General features: G+C 41.0%; 1 protein-coding gene across 1 annotated transcript in view; it reads left to right on the forward strand.

Annotated features, from left to right (window-relative positions):
* ADARB2 (adenosine deaminase RNA specific B2 (inactive)) overlaps window positions 1–20328 on the forward strand; it is a 299653-nt gene that overhangs the window by 270619 nt on the left and 8706 nt on the right. The window contains exons 7-8 of the mRNA XM_056485576.1: window positions 8331–8499; window positions 18874–19055. Coding sequence (XP_056341551.1) covers window positions 8331–8499; window positions 18874–19055 — 351 coding nt within the window. The remainder of the gene's footprint in view (window positions 1–8330; window positions 8500–18873; window positions 19056–20328) is intronic.

A 20328-nucleotide genomic window follows, 5' to 3' on the forward strand; every position in this document is an offset into this window, starting at 1 on the left:
GGCTTTTTCATTCAAGGCCACTTGGAATCAAATAAAAACTTGAATCTGTGTCTCTCAAGTCCTGGATCAGTGAATTCCCTCTCAGCTGAGCTAGACAGCTCCCTTTTTAAAATCTCTGTTTTAAAACTTTGTCAGAACTGACACATCATGAGAAAACTCCTTGCCTTTGACAATGCATTGAAAATGTCCCAATTCCTTCTCCTTGTGATATTCTTGGCTGCTTTTGCTTATTTGAGTTTTGTTGTTTCAGGGGGAGTTTAAAGTAGAAAATAAGATTTTTAGAAGTGTATGTCAGTGCAGTGTGTGTCTATCCAGGAAAAGAGAAAGAATATTCTGAAAACTATGGATTGCTCAGAGCCAGCATTGGCCACAGCTTTGAAAAGCTTTCATGTAAAGCAAAATGTGTTTGTTAGGATTCAGGAAAACAGGTTTCCACAGCTATAATCAGATTCTAATTTTAACAGAATGCTTGAATTGCCAAAGGGCATTGCACTGTATTTATTGGTTCTGCTTTGTTATGGGTTTTGCTGCTTTGTAAAACACTGCATTTGGATGCAATGTTCAGATGTGATAAAAAGGCTACATTAATCAGCAAAAGACCATGCCTGAGAAGTTTTCAGAATAGTAGTAGAAAATTTCACCAAGAAAAGCTCCTTGTCCCCAGATTTGTCCAGCTCAAGGAATGGTGGTGTCTCCAAAGACCTTTGCAGCAGGGAAAAACTGACCACACGCTCCTGGACATTCCCCCATTCCACCCCAACATCCCCTAGCCTACTAGGAATATGCACCTAAATAAGGCACAGATTTTTTGGGTGGAAAATATCAAACCATAGTTGGGAGAAATCTCTGTAGGTGAAAACTACACCCACTCCGATCTAATTTAGTCTGATTTGCCCTTCCACTGGTGGGAATTACAGCTAAAACTCATAGGCTGAGTTTTAGAGAGCTTATCAGGCAGCTCCAGGACCAGTTAAGATCTTTGTAGTACTTCTGGAAGTTCTTAGACTTCTAGGGAGTTTCTTAGAGTCTTAGGAGAGAAATCTGAGGACATCTGTATGAGTAGCAAACAATTTAATTCTTACCATGATTCTGCAAGCTGCCTTCTCTAGCCAGTCTGGGGCAAGTCACCTCACTCTGGTAATTTCTATATCTGTAAAATAGGAATAAAAGGGATCCAGCAATCACAGCTCTGAGAAAGGGTAGTTAGTGCTGAGTAGAATACTGAAATGGAAAACGTATATTCTATGTACTACTATAAAATTAGTCAGAATTATTTAGCAAATTTAATCCACAGATTTAAGGGCCAATAGGAGCCATTTTCTGGTGATCAAGATTTAATTTCTTCAGCCAAAGACCATAGCACTTCAGAGCTCCAGAAGCTGAATTAGAATCTGTCTGGTGATGCATCAGGAGCCACAGCCTCTCTAGACTCATACCAACCACAATGTGGCTGAAAATCTGTCAGCATTATTGACAGATTGTTTCTGTCTCATGGGGTTCATTTTCTGTTTTCATATTTTGCTGGCTTCTTCCACAACATTTTCCTTAAATCATCCTTGAAGACTTCAATTTCCCAACTGCAACAAAATCCCAAAGCCACATAAATAGCAGCATGTTTTGTTGATAAAAGAAAGAGGGTTATGATGAATAACACATTCTCATTATGTTTGTGTAAACTTCTTGATTAAAACATGGCAGGAGAGAGAATTGTCACCAAATAGGCAATTCCAGTGATGTTGATATATTTTTCACACAAAGTATATTTATTTAAAAGATCTCGAGCTCTAAGAGAAAGCATTCCTCATTAACAAAAAAAAAAAAAAAAAAAAAAAAGAAAGAAAGATACAATGATGCACAGCTTAGGCCATGGGTGAAGAGCTGGTTCCCCCTGGTCTCTGATGGATGCAGCATCTCACTCTCCACTCTGCAGCCACTGGCTTTGACCAGCTGCTGCCCTGGGAAGGAGCAGCATCTCTGCACACTGACAAAGATGAGCATTGCTGGAGACAGCCAGTGGCCCTCTCTGCCTGGTGACAAGCCTGGTGGAGCCTTGAGAGGCAGAAGTCTTCTCCTCAGAGAGTTCACAGCCCTGCCACAGCCCTTTGCCAGATCTCTAGACTTTGCTCAGTGCGTGCAGCTGCGTTTTCAAAGCCACGGCGAGACATGTCTGATTTAGACAAGAGGAGCAATTAGTAATTAAAAATAATGATCTTGAAGTGTTTGAGTTGTATTTTCCTTGATTGCCACATGCACAGAATCTTAATCCCACTGATAAATCTTGTACTTTTGGCTTCAACATTCTAATGCTTTTCTACTCCAGAGCAGGCTGGATCCACAGCCTGGGTTTGTAAGGAGGCACAAAGAAATTCCCTGACACCTGACCCAGTACTGCTCATTCCTCCTTGCCTGGAACAGTCATTTATAACTCTCAGAGGAAGCTGTGCATGACTTTGCTGCCAGGAATTGTTTTAAAGTGACTTTTAACTAGTTACTCATATTTTGATCCCAGGCATTCCTCGAAGACAGACATTAGAGAAAACCTGTTTGTAGGCTTTGAGCTACTTCTCTCAGATTTTTTTTCCTCTCAGGGTATTAAAGCCTGCTGAGGGTCCAGGCTTACTTAGAAGTTAGTCTGATGCTAAAATAGATTTCATGTGTTAGTGTGTCATTCTGTGCTCTAGCACAGGTTCAATGAAGGTATTTTGGCACATCTCCCTAGGAGGAACTTTCAATACATTTCATATTAAGTTACAAAAATAATAAAAACTCATGTAAAAGTGCTATGTTATAGCAACAAATGAAATTTCCCCCCTCAGTAATCATATATGGAGGCATTTTGAGGGACCAAAATGAAAAGCTTTCATTAAAACACTCACTGATAAACTTTAATATGATAATTATTATGTACTTAAAGCAGATAAGGAAATATAATGCATTCGTTTCCCTTCTGCTCTTGTGGATTTAAATTTCAAGTTTTCACTCTGCTTCTGGATTAAATGCCACATATTGATAATCTATGGATAGGCAAATTGACTTTGCTATCACACCTTGTCACTACATCACTAGAAACTATTGGCAGATTAAAAATTATGGAAGTAAAAGGAGTGAAAATTGTTATTTGAAGGTTAGTGAAAAGAAGAAATAATAATATGCCAAAGGGAACACATCTTATCAGGTCATAGATTCTCTCAGGTTAGGGACTACTGTCCAGAAACAGTGTTTCAGCCAAGAAAGAAGCAGGGAGAAGGGAAAAGGTAAAGAAGTTCAATCTCCTATGTTAATTTCAGCTCCAAAAGTTACAGGTGTCCCAGGTTTGCACCATTGTTATATAAAGTATATATTCAGCATTTTTATTTGTATATAGGGTTAATGGTATTGTCCAAACCATAAATCTGAATTCAAATCTGCTACAGCATGGTGGATGCCACATGGCTCTGGGAGCAAGCAAATCTCTCCTAGGGTGCCTTCAGGTGCAATATCCCTCACAGCTTATATTTAAAAGTCATATCTTGACTTTTAGGGATTGGTCTCAACATGCTTTTATTCTGTTTAACCTGTACAAGACAGAGTCTTGTGTTCCCTTCTGGGAAGGACACATCCCTGAAGTCACTGCAGGGGCAGCTTTGTAGACCCTTCTTTTCACAAATTCAGACTTATTTCCTAAAGTTTCTTGTTTTCTGAAGCTGGCCCATGGCATTTCAGCCTGGGTCTCTGCACAAAGCACAGTGCAACAGGGATTTATCTGACCAGCCACCCTGCCCAGCAGAGCAGACACATCCAAAGTGTTCACTGTGCTGTGATTCTCACTTCAGTACTTCCAGAAATAGTAATGTTGTACATTTAGTCAGCATCTGCTTGAGGAAAATGCATCTCTAATAACCATCAAAATACAAAGGCAGTCAAATGTTAACACTCTTCTTTCCACCCCTTTGTCTCACACTGCTCTAAGGAAGCTTTACAAACCATGCTGAGGAGGGGAGGGTCCAGCACTGAAAAAATACAAGATAGGCTGTTTTATTTCTTCTTTCCTGAAGAAAGAACAGCCTCCACTGAAGCAGGGAAACAGAAAATGAACCTCCGAGGCAGTCATGCAAAATTTCAGACAGATCCCTACTCGTGTGATTCTGTTTAATCACCATCCATTTCCTCTTCACTCTTTAACTAAATAATAAATATGGAGTGGCTTTTTTCATTACCTTCTGAGCTAGAACTGGTCCTGGAGCAAATATGAAAATAAGGGCTGAGGCTTGAAATCAGAGGGTTTCACTGATTTTAAATACAAGGCACCTGTCTGTGTACATTTCTAATCCAGTAATTAATCCAGCACCTTTTTATCCTAGGAACTCTCAAGAGTAATTTCCACTTCTGAGTGTAGCACACATCATAAATCCACTCCAAATGATTTTTAAATTTGTCCTTTCCAATTCTGGTTTGAATTGACATTTTGTTCTTGTTGAAGTGGCATCCACAGACGCCTTCTCCCCTGCAATTAGCTGAGATTAAGCAGTTGGAGAACCAGCACAGCGAAGATCAGAAATGCTTATAGTCACTGATGTTTTGATCATACTGAACAGCAGAACAGCAGTAGGCTGTAGTTTGTGACTTTAAGATGCATAAATAAATATATTTCTGAGACTGCATTAAAGTGATCCGTAGCAGGCTGTGCCAGCAAGTGGACCGTGTATTTTACTGCTGACAAGCAGCTTATGTGCTGGAGTCTGTCTGCAGCTTCAGTGCAAAACTCACACAGCCTCATCTTTTCCTTTGGTTATATCTTTCTGTGCTACTTAATGCATGCTAAAAAAAACTCAGTGTGTTCTAGTTGCAGATTTGGATTTATTTAATCATTGGCAATCTGAAAGCACTCAGAGCTTTGGGTTTTTGGTATTTTGTATAAATGCCACAGATGTTCTTTTGGAGCATGTGTCCCTACTACCCCAGCAATGTGAGCAGCCTGAGACAGGCAGCACGGTGAGGTTTGAGTCACACCCTATTTACTGAATTTAATAGCAGCTGAGCAGCTAAAACCCCTTATCAGAGCTGTGAGAGTGTGTCCTGGGGTGAGTGTACACTGGCCACAAATGCTGAATCCTATCAGCCAGCACCGGCTGCTCAGCTGCACCTGGGCAGGGACAGGGAGCAAAGCTGGACACATGGCTGAGTCAATGAGCATTCACAAACTGAGACTATCAGTGCACTTGCACACTTCAAGTGCTTTTTAGAAACTTTATTGTTCAGTTTCTGGAACTTGCAGTCCAGGGTTGAGATGCTGTGAGAACAGCCAGATGTAGAGTGCTTGGCTTTTGTACTTCCTTCGGTCCTGAGAAGATCAGATAGACAACTGACAAATTAAATAAACAATCCCTCCAAAATTACAGAAGTCGTTCATATCCCTCTCCCTAAAAAATGTTGGTATATGCTTTAAATTCTCCAGCTGCCCCACAGCTGTTTGCAATCCTGCTGCTTTTTTCCCCTGAACTCACTCCTTATCTCTGTCAGCATATTGTGGGATGCTTTGCCCCTCACTGAGGTAACATTTATGTAGTGAAATCAAAGCCACATAAAAGATGGGCTGCTCATCTTATACTGCAGTCACTAAAATTCCCCAGCAGTTACATTTCTCTTTGTATGTATGGGAAATGGGGGTGTATCAACACGCTGAATTGCTTGAGTAAGAGAATAATCTAGGAGATTAAGGCACCCACAGGGGAGGCTCAGAGCAGGAGCTGAGAAAGAGAGGAGAATCTAGAGAGATGAGAAATGGGAAAAGTGTAGCAAGAGAAAATATTTTTCTTAAAAGTTGGAGAAGGAAACAGTGAAAAATCATTTTATCCTGAGGGATTTCCAGCAGGTGGACTCCTGTGGTAGGTCTTTCCTGGAAGGGTAGCATCTGTTTTTCATAAATAGTTGTTGAGCAGTACCTTTAAATGAATTTGCATAAGAAGGAAGCATCATTATCTTCATTATACCTGTGGGAAAGCTTAGGAAAAGAGAACTGGTTAGCTTAAAGTTACACTTTCCACCAGCCAAAACACAATAGCCTCTTGAGTCACTCTTCACTGCTTCCCTGGCAGAGATCTTGCTCTGCTGTGCCATCAGTTCTCAGTATGTGCAGACAAAGGCAAAGTGGTTTTGGTAGACATTTCTCACTGTTTTCCAGCTAGATGTGTTTGCTAAGCAGAAGTGATCACTTTCTACTTTTGTTGTCTAAATTTCATGGTACCTTTCCTACAACTCTGTGGTTTAATAATAAAAAATCCTGCTCACCATTGCTTCATGTTTTTAAAAAATGTTTCCTTGCAGTGTCCCAGGAAAAATATGGAGCAGTTCCCAGATAGCTACTACAGTCCAAAGAACATCCTCTGAATGATGCTGCACTTAGCATCCCAGACAAGAGGGATGTGCAAGGGATCAGCACACATGCTCTTGGAAATGGTTTCTGACAGTGTTGGCACAACCAGAAAATTTGAGAACAGAGGATCTGAGAGATTTCAGACACTTTATCATTTTTGCTTATTAAATTTTTTTGTTTCTCCATTGGCTGTTCCCAGTTTCTCCCACAACCCAAGTCTGAAAAGGCACAATACTCCCAGTCAGGTGATTACTGCAGTGTCTTGATTTGTGAGGTGCTGACAACTGTGCACAAGGACCCTCCACACCCCCTGCTGCTGGGATGACTTAGCTGCTAATGAGGATGGCAGTGCAACAACCACTCCTTCCCAAACTCAGATGCTGTAGCAGCATTACTTTAACAATATTTCCAAACTATATTTTTTATATGATGGAGATTGAGTTGGGGTGCAAACCAGTTTTGGTCATGGCCATGCAATCCATTTGATACCTTTCCCAGCCCTCTGCTGACACTCACACACCCATCCTAAATTCTAAAAAAGCAGGAATGGAGAGAAGAGGCAATGATTGCTGGGGGCCCATGTGTTGGCAGGTCACAGCTGACTTTGCTGCTTTACATGTTTGCTGCCTTTGCTAATCCCAACAGGCTGAAGCAATTTATTATTTCTCTCCTGTTTTCCAAACCACCATTGGCAGCAGCCAGTCAGTGCTTCCAGCAGCACTGGGGATCGTGCACAGAGCCAGCTGCTCACAGCCAGAGGTGCCATCAGCCCCACAACCTTAACACACTGGTGTTACTCAGTGGCAGAAGCACTCAGCCAGCCCCACAGCCTGCTGAGGACTGAGGAGCATCACCTTCACAAGGAGAAGCCTTCTGGTCCAGATGAGGAGCTGGCATGGAAAAATACACAGGACAATGGGCAATGTCATGTCTGTAAATGCAGCACTCCTTTTCCTTGAATGCAGAGGCCATCATGTACTGTCTTTCATTATTTTCACTTGGCCTAGAGGGAAACTGTGGAAGATCTGTTCAGGGAGGTGACCCCAGTGAAACCATCCGAGGGTGAGGCAGTAAGCAGACCCAGAGGATTCCCTTGCTGCTCCTTCCTGTTCTTTTACAGCCAAAATACCCAGGGATAAAGTAGCAGTGTAAAGAGTGTAAGAGTGATTTAGATAATGAACTTCAGTTTTTCTCTTTTCATAATAATGAAGGTGAAGTGCTTTTCAAATGTCATTATCTACTGTATTGACTGCATATCTGCAGGACTCAGTTCATCATGGCACAGGACAAGTGCTTTAGCTGCTTGCCCTGTGCCACCCAGGGGCCTCTGCCTTGCACTCAAATATATAATATCACAGAAGTGATAAAAGATCTTGGTACAACACAAGGCAGGAAAGTACCTCACTTGAGGGAGACTGTAGAAAGAGTTTCAGCCAGCAATGAACAACTAGCAAGTTTTGATTTGCCTTTGATCCAGAGTATAAACCTTTAGAATTTCAGAACTTTTCAGTGAAATTTTAGATAATAAATCAAAACCTCACTTCTGAAATTATTTGGGAAATGTCACTGAATATCACAGTAAACTATTGGACGGGTCTGCATCATGTAGCTGAGTCCTTGATGACACTCATTGAACCAAGATTTTTCAAATATTTATCCATCACAACTCAATCCTAAAATGAGATATTGTACCGGTTCTTAAAAAGACAGGGCACGTCTCTTCTTTTTAAATATATAAGAAAAATAGAAGGTGAGCATGAGCTCAGTGTGTGCTTTGTGTAAGCTTTGATGGATGTGAAAAGAAAACCAGACAGGGAGCACCTTTTTTTCTGCACTTCTTGGGCTGTTATCTAATTTTTATCCAGTTTAAAGGACCTTCACAGGTGGTTCTGCAAATGCAAGCTATGGCATCAACACAGCCTCTCAGGTCCTTTTGAAAAATACTCAGTATTGTCATTGTTGTGTTTGTCTTGCCCAGTGACCAGCAGCAAGCACATAGTGAGGAAATACCGGGGGCACCTGCGGACCAAGATCGAGTCCGGGGAAGGGACCATTCCCGTGCGGTGCCACAGCGCGGCGCAGACGTGGGACGGCGTCCTGCTGGGAGAGCAGCTCATCACCATGTCCTGCACTGACAAAATCGCCAGGTAACGGTGGAGATGCATGGCAGAGGTCTCTGCATGCGGCACCTCGATGCCCCAGAGGATTGTGGTGACCAGCAGCCAGCAGGTGCTGACGAGCCCTGCAGAAACAAAGCCCTCCTTTGTATGCAAAAGCAGAGCACATAAATAGGAGGGAATGTAAATAGGGCATTTTCCCAAATTCTCTGTGGGTCGTTAGTTGCTTATTACAGTGTGACAAAAATATAAAACTGTCTTTGCAGGGTTTTTTTGCCAATAGAATTTCACTGTGCAAATAAAATACATCCACTTTGCTGTTCTTGGATCATTTACCCCAAAACTTGCAAACCAACTATCATACAGATAAACTTAGCTCGTCTGCACCCAATTGAATAAAGTGCCCTAAAAGCCACCAGGAATATTTCTAGTATTTTGAATGTCATTGAAAAGCTCTTATGTCACAGCCCCCTCTGTGGGTTTCTGCTCTGTCCTGTAAATACAGAATATATTTATGTAGAATAATTTCCATGTAATAAGTATTTCATAATTATTCCCTGGTGGCAAATAAAATAAACACATTCACTATTCTCAGTTTAGGGTGTTAACTAATAGCAAGTCATGGCTAACACAAAACCAAAATCAAGATGTGTGTGCTTGATTATACAGTTATTGCAGCCTTAGTATGTATGCCTAAGAACTCAGTTAAATTACATCAGGCAAAAATTTGGCCCAATTATTAGAGGCCAACATAGACATAATCTTTCAAAAAAAAAAAAAATCATAGAAATTTTGTTTAATCCAAATGCTGTTAGCTTTAACTGGATGATCTACCAAAGCTAAGTTAAGTCTGCCCACTTAGCAAAGCCTGCCTTTTTGTCACAAAAATGTAGAAGTGAACCAGCAAATGGAAGTACTATCAGACTCACAAAATCCACCCTCTGCTAAGTGTAATCATCACAAATGTTGTGCTTGCATGAAGGATAAAGAGCAACTTCTGCTGTAATCTTTTCATTTATTCATAAAGAGATAACAGAAAACCCAAACTGTGTTTGGTGGATCTCCTCCACTGCATGTATATGCAGTTGAGTTTTCCAAATTCAGACTCATATGGACTCAAAAAATTAAATAATTTTAAGTTCAAGAATAGAAATATTGCACTCTCTGTGGTTTTGAATGTCATTAGCCAGTGAATTAAATATCAGCTTTGCAAACACTATTACATTTCCTGTTGATGGGGATGTTGACAGTAATGCACAGTCTCAGGAGTTGGGTTTTCTCCAAGCACATCTGCTAAGTGAATCCTTTGAGTGAATCTTTTCATTGGTGACACACATTTAAACAGGGTTGAAGTCTGAAGAAAAAAGAATCTACCACAAAGTTTTTCCAAGATAAAAAAAAAATCACAGCTCTCATCATTGGCAATATTATTCAATATTTTAAGAAAAACTGTATTTTTAATTATTTCTTTTCAATGTAATTCAAATGAGCTTGGTATTTTTATAGGGTAAAAAAAAAAAAAAAAAAAAAAAAAGGAAAAACAACAATCATTATTCCCTGCTTTCAAAAGCCTATGTTTACTCTCATCAGTAGGGTGCTGTTAAAAAAAGAGGCTAAGAAAATCTACATTATACTTTTTTTACCACATTAGATGCCATCTATGATAATTTTTTATCATTATTTTCCTCTCATGTAAGGGGGAGAAATCAAAGGTTTCTTCACCTGTACTTTGTTTCTGCACATATAGGACTGTTTTCTGCCTTCTTCCCCTCTGGTCACTGAGAGCAGAGGCAGGAAAGGAGTTCAGTGGAAAAGGAGATTTCCCTATGAGGGCCCTTTCCCACTCCTGCCCCACTGGAGAGGTCAGTGGGTGGTGTCTGTGCCTACTTCCAGACTGCAAATATTTGCCCTACCACATAAATAACAGACTCTTTAAATGTCTGCAGGATGCAGGAATCTGGTTGCACATTATCTGAGCCTGTCTTGTAGTGAAAAGAAAAGAGATCTCTGAAGCTGAAATTCATATTTCTATAAGCAAGATTTGACCAAAAAAAAAATCTCACTTGTATGCTTTGGATTTTATTGCTTGTAAAAGTCCCTCAGGAGCACTGTGCTATTAGAGAATGTTTCCTCTTGAGAATCTAGCCAGTAGCTGCTAAAATATACATCATTTTGCATTATTTGCAAAGGGCATTGCTATCAGAATATCAAAGACTCAAGAATGCTCAGTTACTGAGAAAAGCGAATAATATTCTATAAATCATGTATCTAACAATTTATGTTCTCTCTTGCTCACAGGAAAGCTATAAGCAGAGAGTGGTTTAATCAGATTTATTTGTTATTCAAAGACATTTAGCCATTTTTATTACTATCCCCACAATTTTGAGAGAATTTGATGCTTGGTATGCATTATTTGGGTTCTGTGGCTTTGTAGAGATCTCAGGATAAACAACCTGGTATTGTACCTGTTCCCTCACTGAATTAAAGCACAAGCTCTGCTGGTATGAATAGTCATTTTATTTGGCTCAGGCAGGGAATTATGAGGTGAAATTCAGCAACTTTGTTATAAAGCAGGTCACACTAGGTCTTGGTTGTTCCTTCTGGCTTTAAAACCTATGCATTTATATGTGTAAATTTAAAGTCTGGGGTGTGTGAGTCCCCAAATAAACCACAAGAGAGTGTCAGCTTTTACAACATGACTCCAGTGAGCCTCACAGTGCAGTGAGTGAGTGAGCCTGGAGAGCCTGTGAGCCTGGAGTGACTTCAGGCTCTCAGTGCCATAGGATTTAGGATTAAACCACATTTTAAACCCATCGTTCATTAACTAACACCTTTTGACCTTCATTCTCATCTGTAACATGCATTGTATACATTTGCAAAAAAGTAGCAATAACACAGGAGAAATAATTTTGAAAATAATCATCTGTTTGGGGAAAAAATTATGACATTTAATGTTTTCTTGATGCTAATCATAACCTACATTAAAACGTTTATGTTGACACAGGCATTACAGCCCTAAGAGAATTTCGGCTTTTTGTGACAGCAAAATTCATTCAATGGGCCAAATTAAACCTCTTTTCATCTCTGTGTCTTGCACTAAGGCTGGATGCAGGACTAGCTCTTACCTTGCTTATTACAAGGTCAGTGCAAGGTTAATGCTGCTGCTAATGGGAGTCTCTGCAGTGGCTGTTTGGGAGCTGACAAATGTTTGAAGGAAAATTGTCATATGCACACACACACACACACACACACACACAAACACACATTTAGGGGAAAAGAAATAAGGATGTCCCTAGAGCTCAGCTCTTCTTTGAGGATCTAAACACAGTAACCAAACATTAGGGAGGCTCAGCACTGCATTCTGTCTCTGACCCCCAGAAATGTTCAGGACTGATGTGTGTTCAGGTGATACCTGCCAGCTGCAGGGGTGGCATTTGCAGCACCCCTTTGGTGCCTCAGGGACACTGGCTCTGTGTGTCCCCTTTGGTGACAAGGTTTCCAGGTGCCCCAAAGCCAGCCCAGCACTGAGCATCTCCTCCCTGCTGGCTTCCCACAGCACACAGTGTGGATGTGTGTGCCAGATTTGCAGGTAACAGTTCACATGGCTGCATATATAAAATCAGAATTTCCAAATGTCTCTACTTCTTATTCCTACAGCAGAAGAAATGTGAAAGTCTGGGCAAAATATCAAAGATCTATGCATTTCTCTTAAGTCCATCAGCCCTCTGGACAGACTTATAAGGGAAATTCAGAGTCTGTCACAGTGGAGAGAAACTACCTTCCCTTTGACATATTTTGTCCCTCTGACTCATGGAAACACTGTCTGAGATTCAGGCCAGTTTCCTTCCACCATGGCTCATCCTCTAAGCCCACCATAACTCAGATTTAGCAATATATACACCTCCCTTGTCTATAAAGTTTCCTTTTCCATGCTCTGAGCTCATCAAGTTTATTTATCTCATCACCAGCACTCCTTCCATGCAGAAAACTAGAGAAATTATTTCTCCCAGTGTCAACCCTTCTGAAACAGCAGGGTGTTCTGCCCTGTGTAGCTGCACAGAGAGGTTTGGTGCTTTGCCATTGCCACTGTTTGGCAGAGTGGCAGTGGAGCACAGGGAGGCCACCACAGCTCCCCAGAGCACAGCAGGAACAGGCATTCCCAGGTCCTGTGTCACCACCTCACCTTCATGTGGGCAACTTGGTGCAAGCATTCAGCACTGGGGTTTATTCCAAAAATTAGTTCTTATCTGGGTGTCTCAGGAGAGAGTTCTGCATTGCAATTCTCTTCCCCAAACTCTCTTCCTGGATAGACCTCAGCCAGGGCACTGGACACCTCCCACTCTGGCCAGGGCAGAGCACCTTGTGGCTCACTAGATGTCGAGCTGATGTAGTTATTTTGGAGAGATGCCAGCCTTCTGTGCAGCAAATTTGCAACTACACACACAAAGATTGTATAAACTTATTCATAAATTGATGAGCAGTGGCACTTGGCCTCTTTCAGAGTCCTCTTGCAGGATGCAGGCTGAGGAATGTTCTTTGCATTGTGCAGGATTTGCAGGGAGCAATCCTCATAAACACTGTCTTTAAACAGCACATAAAAGCCAGAATTCAGTGTTTGTTTTATAAGCTTTGGCCTTAAAATTGTTTTCTTATTACCACTTCTCAAAAGGTCACCTTTAAAAGACTGTGTATTTTCTTGGCACCAGGTTAATGGTCACCTATTTCCTCAAACTTCACCAAAAAAGTGACATTCAGCCCAAAAGTAAAAAAAGACCTTGAATATCTAAATTACCTCACCTACAAAACAACACAAATGGTAACAAAGGGCCTCCTAATTTTATATTACATCATGAGCAGTCTACCCATGTCCTATGGCTAAGATTTGTGGATTATTTGGGCCCACAAGCTAGAGAACAGGAAGAAATCTTTACTGAGGCTATGTTCAGAGTACTGCAAGGTAGTGTAGCCCTAAGGCACTGTTTCAGGATTTAGCAGTGGGAGTCTGAAGTAGCATTTTATAGGATGAGTTGAGCACATTAAGCTGTATTTAAATGTAGCATATAAAAATGCAAAAGTAAAAGTCAGTGTTAGAAATTGGCATTCTTAGATCTATTTTAGTGTTAGCCTGTCGACCAGAGCCATTGTTAACAGAAGGCTGAGCCTGACAAGGTAACTCTTAAGAAAAGCTACTTCAAAGGCTACATATTAATGCAAATGAAAATCAATTAACACAGCTAGATCTTCAATTAGAGATGATTTGTGCACACGGTTTGTAATTCTCTCTCTTAACCCCTTTCTGTGTGACTGAGAGTTCAATTTCAATCTTTCATCACAAGGTATGTTCCAGAAAACATATATAAACCACCCACTGTTAAAATACAGATCAAAAACTAATGCACTAGTTCCAGTTTCCAAACCAATAATAGCTAAATGGTCGTATAAATAGGAGCACTGCAGGTGTCCTGCTGAGCACATGCCACCCTGAATAACAATTTATGTTGTGTGAAGCATAGCTGGAAATATTGGTAATAGAAACTGTGGTACAGGAGGTTAACAACACACCAAGTGAATAAGACTTAAAGCTCTTGATTAAAAAAAAAAATCTTTTACAAAATGCCTTATCAAAATAAGATTTTAAATTCATCAGCAATGCTTTTTATTGGGCAAGGTTTCCAAAGGTCCCAAGGAGACACTTCAGTCTCTGAGCATCCATGGCAGGTGGACACATTTCCCTGAGATGTTTTGAAGCATCAGGCAAATTTCTCCACATCTCAGTTACAAAGGGGTTCAAATGTTGGCCTTCATGTCTAACCATGTCCAAATCAGCGTCAGAAACACCAGCAAAGGTGCTCCAGCTGTCACATCATGTCTCAGCAATGGGCAGGGAGTCTTGTGCTGACCTGAGCAAGGTGCAGCCCTCTGCATCCCTGTGGGTTTTCCTCCCAACCCCTTCCTCACTGTTTTCATCATCCCTTTCTCTGTTGCTCCAGGGGAGGGGCAGTAGACAGCTCGTGTGCTGAGGTGATGCTCCACCACATTTCCCTGTGGTGTGGCTATGGTGTGGGGACACATTTCCCTGTCGTGTGGTTATGGCATGGGGACACATTTCCCTGTGGTGTGGTTATGGAGTGGGGACACATTTCCCTTTGTTGTGGTTATTGCATGGGGACACATTTCCCTGTGGTGTGGTTATGGAGTGGGGACACATTTCCCTGCACACCTTGCCATGGTCCTGAGCTGTCAGGATCATGGAAACTGGGGGGACTGTGCACAGGGTTCATGCCCTGCCCACTGCTGTCCACAACTGGGGAGCACAGCATTTAATTAAAGAAAGGCTCTGGGATACATCCCAGCTTGGCCCTGGCATTTCTGTGATTGACAAACAGGCAAAAATATATTTGTTTAAGGATTATCTATATTGAAAACTGGACGCAGGATTTTGTCTTTGTAAACAGTGCAGTAATATCTGCTGTTTGAACAAAAGGAAGGGTATACTTTCCTTCCATTTAAAGCTACAAAAGCTCCCATATTTGAGTGAAAAGGGGAGATGTTTTGTTTTATTTATCCTGCCAGCTGAAGATTTGGGAATTTTTAAATAAGATCTGTGACTAAGGGAGCAGTGGGTTGATTTTCACTTTATTGGAAGGGTTATTACAGAGCACATGGCATATAGTTATTAGAGAGATGCGTGTCCTTGAAAACAGCCCTTAAAATCTTGCACAATTAGGAAAATTCAGAATGATCCAGCATATTTCCTCAGAGCGAGAAAAGTCACTTTGATATATTGAGAAGCCAAAATGTAACACTGCATTGCTTTGAATAATAATTTTATTTTGAAAAGCCACATTTGAGGAGAGCTCTTTGTTACAGATGGGAACACAGCTACTTTCATGGACCTAAATTAGGCTACAGAGAAATAGCTCCTTCAAAATTAACACCCTTATTGATAGCTTCACTGTTGCTCAAATGGATCTTTCCCTACCATCTACCTACAAATAATTCCATAGATGTTCATATATCAAAGGACTCAGTCAGTACATTAGCCATGTGTGTTGGTCAAGAGATGAATAATACAAAGGATAAAAGACTTTCCCCCAAATATTTGTCATTAGAAATCTAATGTTTCTGCACTGGCTGTCCTCCAACGAAGGCCTTTTCATCCACAGAGCAGCACCAGAATGAGGGACTGAAAATATTCCCCAGCATTAATGTGTTTTTCCTGTGCTCTGAAGGACAACAGCAGTAGTGCAAGGGGACCCCTCCTTTCCTGGGACTTGTGCTGAGTTAGTGGGACTCACACACACACTCAGGGCTGCTTTCCAGAGACAAACTGTCTAAACACTCTGACAAACTGGGGCTGGATTTGAAAACAAAGCTCTTTCTTTGCTTCTTCATCCCATTTCTCTGACTGGATGCTGCTAAACCAGTGCTGAACCAGGGAGGAGCCACCGTGCAGGTGGCAGTGCCGCCACCCTCGTCCCTTTTAACATCCCTGGGGGACACCAGCTCAAAAAGACCCAGCAAGTGGTCCCCACCAAATACTGCCTTCCAGATTTCTCAGTCCTTGCTACCTGAGGATGCTGTCTGGTTCTGGGACAGTCTCTTTTTGCACCACATTTTACCCATCAAGAAGGACTTGCTTTTAGGCCTGTATTCTTTGACAGGTTTCTTCTCTCTTGGGTTTTTTTTTTTAGTCTGATTGCTCTGTCCAATTTGTCTTGGAGTCAAATTTATACCCTGGGGTCAAAACCCACCATGGCTGATGCAGAAGCTTCATTGCCCCTGTACTTTCCTGTGCCTTCTTTTGGAATGGGAAAACAGTGCTCTCTCAAGGGACAGCTATTGTATCCAGAAGCCAGAAATTCTTACAGACTTCAGCAGATCTTACCCCTTTTCTGCCCTGATTCCCCAGGGTGCAAAAATGGGATTTTACCTTACCAGAGCACTGCAAGGATTCACTTATGTTTATGGAATGTTTTCAATACATAGAGGGTGACCTGATCATGATTATATTGTGATTTCCAATAATGTAATTCCATTGACATTCGAATCCCTTTTTACATTAGGATGAATATGTCCACAATTAGGCAGAGAAATATCTCTAAAGAAAAGGCAGGTCCCTTGTGATGAATTTAAATTACCTTGTAATTTATGACCTGAACATTATCCCTTATTTTGGTAAATAAAACTCAGATGATTTCTTGTGATGTGCATATTGCTGAAATCCCAATATTGTTGAACATATGTTGTTTTCTGTTTAGCTGCTTTTCTTCTCTCCTTCAATCAAATATGTAAGGCTTTCAAAAGGAAGTTTTAAATGCTGAAAACAGTACTGATATCTTACAAGTTTCCATCTGGACAAAGATACCTGTGTTATTTTTTTTGCTTACCTTAGATGCTGGTTGAAGGCATAATACTGTTAGCTGAATTCAGCTCCGTTTCTTAAGCTTGTATTATTAATTTTGCATCATGATAAGTTATTTACTAAAAGAGGCAGCTAGTTCTCTCCTTTAAAAGTGATGTTATTTGCAGAAATGACCACACTTTTTTTCTCCTAAATGAAGTTATGCAAATCTGATCGACTAAAGTAAATGTTTCATAAAACCAATGACTGTTTAAATTGTGGGACTAAATTGTTTGTATATAAATATTACCTTTTATATTTCATTTGAGTTTTATGTAGATGAACACATTACTTTAATGGGCTGCATTTACAGAGGGAGACAGGGAGAATCTGACTCTGAAATCCTCAGCAGCCAGATGGCTGCCTTTTCTTGCATGAGATTAAAAGATGTTTCTCATTCACAGCCCTGCTTCGGAGGCAAATTAATACAGCCAGCTAAATTGCTTGTGTTTTTGGAATAAAATTTAAAGAGAACTTTTAAAAGCAATTGGTGTCACAGGTTCCTAGAGCAGATTGCTCTCCAGGTACAGCATGCTGGTTTTAAACATTCAGTAATTAATGGAAAGTATTCCGTGTAATTGACTGCTTCAGGAAAGGGAAATATAATGACTCCTTATTAATCATGAAAAGAGACATACAGTACAGAGGCACTGCAATAATTGCACTAACGGTTGAGAAATGTTAATTAATGAAAAGAACAATGATGTAAGAAATTAGCACCATAATGCTTGCTGCTGTTGGAAATTCTGCTTTAAACACATTATTTAGCATGGCAGCCACTGGATGATGCCTTATATAGCAGACACCTCACACCCTTTCCTTCAGTCAGCTACCGACTTCCAAATGTTGCTGGTGTTTTGGGTTTTAATGAGCTAAAATATGCTCTCCAAACTACATTTTCTGAAGCATTTTCAGTTTGAACTCCTGAACTAAAAACTACTCACAGATTGACAGTGTTCAACTTAGGTAAAAATATTATCCAAGTATAAGAGAGCCCGTTAGTGTTTGTGTGGTGGGAAAAAACTTCTTAGATGAGCTGAGCTAAATAGGTTTGCCAGGAAGATAACTGCATCATGACTTCTTTCCCCTTTTTAATTTTTCCACTCATTAACCAATTAGCTGTCCCCTGAAGAATTTAGAGGCAAGCATTCTGTCACATTTGTGCCTAGCTTGATGTAAAAATTCTTAGGCTATTAAAATGCAGAACCACTCTGGTACCTACTCCACCACCAGTAGCACAGAAGTCTCAGTCATTAACAGGTGGAAAGTTCAAAGGTTTCTGCCATCACTCTGCTGCAGCTTTAAGGCAGCAACAAGGTGAGATGTATCCATCACTCTGAACACTTTAGAGCAGGTCAAGCTATCAATTACAAGCAAATTTTCTAAAAGTCTAAGTCTTCTCTTCTTTTTCCTGTTCAGGACCAGGATTTAATTCTCATGGATGACTTCATATTTTCATGGTCATTTGTGCAAAGAAATGTCAGCCTTTGAGATAGTCAAAGATTTTGGGGGAATTTTGGCCACCTAAGTCATGTGTTATCTGGGCTGTATGACATGGGGATGGTACTTATGCATGACAAGCAGCAAATAAAGGTAGAATAACAAAAGCTCCCGTTCTAGCTCTACCATTGCAAGGGAAACACTAGAGATGCAGGAAAAAAAATAAAATTCTGCTAGAGACATGCTAAGTGAACATGCATCAAACACAAAATGCTTTTAGAAAGAACACCTCTTGATAAGAAGCCTCTGTTTGCAGCAATACAAGATTGAAATACATCCCTTAAGTGAATAGCACCACAGTAATCTCAAATACTCCTAGAGGGATAATCAGCCCATGGGTGTATAATAACCCAACAGTGCTTTCTGTATCATAGGACAGGAATAGTTTCATCCCTCATCCCTCTAACCCATGTGCTGGCATTAGCTAATTTTCCCAGGGTAACTCCAGTAGGGCCATTCCTCCACCCATGTGTGTTATTGCTCCTGAATTTTTTTTTCAGGTGGAACATCCTTGGGCTCCAGGGCGCTCTCCTCAGCTCCTTCATCGAGCCCATGTACTTGCACAGCATCATAGTGGGAAGCCTGTGCCACACTGGCCACCTTTCCCGGGTAATGAGCCATAGGATAGAAGACATTGGTCCTCTGCCAGCTTCGTACCGGCGCAATCAGCTGCTTCTCAGTGGTGAGCAAACACCTGCCTGCAAAACAAATAATCCCCCCTCCCACCTCTAGTCATGCTGCTTGCCAACAGGAATGCTTTTTGTTTGTAAGTAGAACATTAACTCACACTTTTTTTTTTTTTTTTTTTTCCTGAAGAATATGAATTTGTAGAATGAAGAAACCAATGTGTTTAACTCCAGTTTCTCTTTCATTAGCAGTTACCACAAAAAGAATCATTAGTGGATACAAGCTGACCAGGAAAACAACCACTGTACATTGAACACTGAGAGTGGGGGAAAAAAAGTTTCACTAAGTAAAACATTTCTAAAAACCAGAAGGAAGCTTTCAGTAAATTTTAGGTTTAACTGTCTTCAGGTCCTCATGAGGCATGTGAATGCTAAGGGACACCAGTTCTGCACCAGATTAGATCCTTATTTTAATTTTTGATGATTGTTCTTTGGGAGGATTCCCTGAGACACCAATATGTCAGTGTCACAGAGCTGGGAGGTCAGGGCATTTTAGTGGAGGGCCCTATTTCCTTTCAAAGTCCTCTAGGTTCCTGAGTCAGAAGAGTGCTGGTTAACACCTTATCTATTTCATGGACTTTTTTTTTTTTTTTTTTTTTTAATATGTATTTGTGACAAAATTTGTTTGGCTGAGGCAGAAGTGATAGTTTAGCCACTGGGGAAATTCTCAGGTTCTGTGTGGTTTAGTACATCTGGCAAGTGTAATGTACGTGTTGTGAGGTGAACAGGTCAAAAGGCTTATCCTTTTCTGAACAGCTTATCTCCATTTTTTAACTCTTCAGTGCAGCTGGACAAAGACTGCAATCAAGTGAGCAGGAAGCTGTGATCCCCACTCTCCCTCCAGTTTATGTCCCCACTTGTTCCTCCTGCCCTGGTCCAGCATGGGCATGGCTCAGACCCCTCTTCCTTCCCACATGTGCTAGGGAGGAAAGAACTCACAGCAGGCCAGGAGATATCTCCCATTTCCCAAATCTGGCTGTTATTTTGACAACACAGCCCTGGCTGCCAAAGCCACTGCATTTCCCACTGGGAAGGCAGATCTCATCCTGTGCCAGCCCTAGCACACTGTAAGTGCACCCATACATTAACATCAGTCACACACAATTTCCCTGGGTCTGCAGGATGTACAGGCAAACCCACTTCAACTGTTGAAGGATTGAAAACACAAAAAGGGGTTCTATAATTTTCCACCACAGAACAGCTATTGCTTTGCTGGGTTGGCCTTTCAGAGTAAAAGCAATGGGTCATACTTGGCCAGAGTGTGTGTGC

This window comes from Oenanthe melanoleuca, chromosome 2, assembly GCF_029582105.1.
Source record: "Oenanthe melanoleuca isolate GR-GAL-2019-014 chromosome 2, OMel1.0, whole genome shotgun sequence".
NCBI lineage: Eukaryota > Metazoa > Chordata > Aves > Passeriformes > Muscicapidae > Oenanthe > Oenanthe melanoleuca.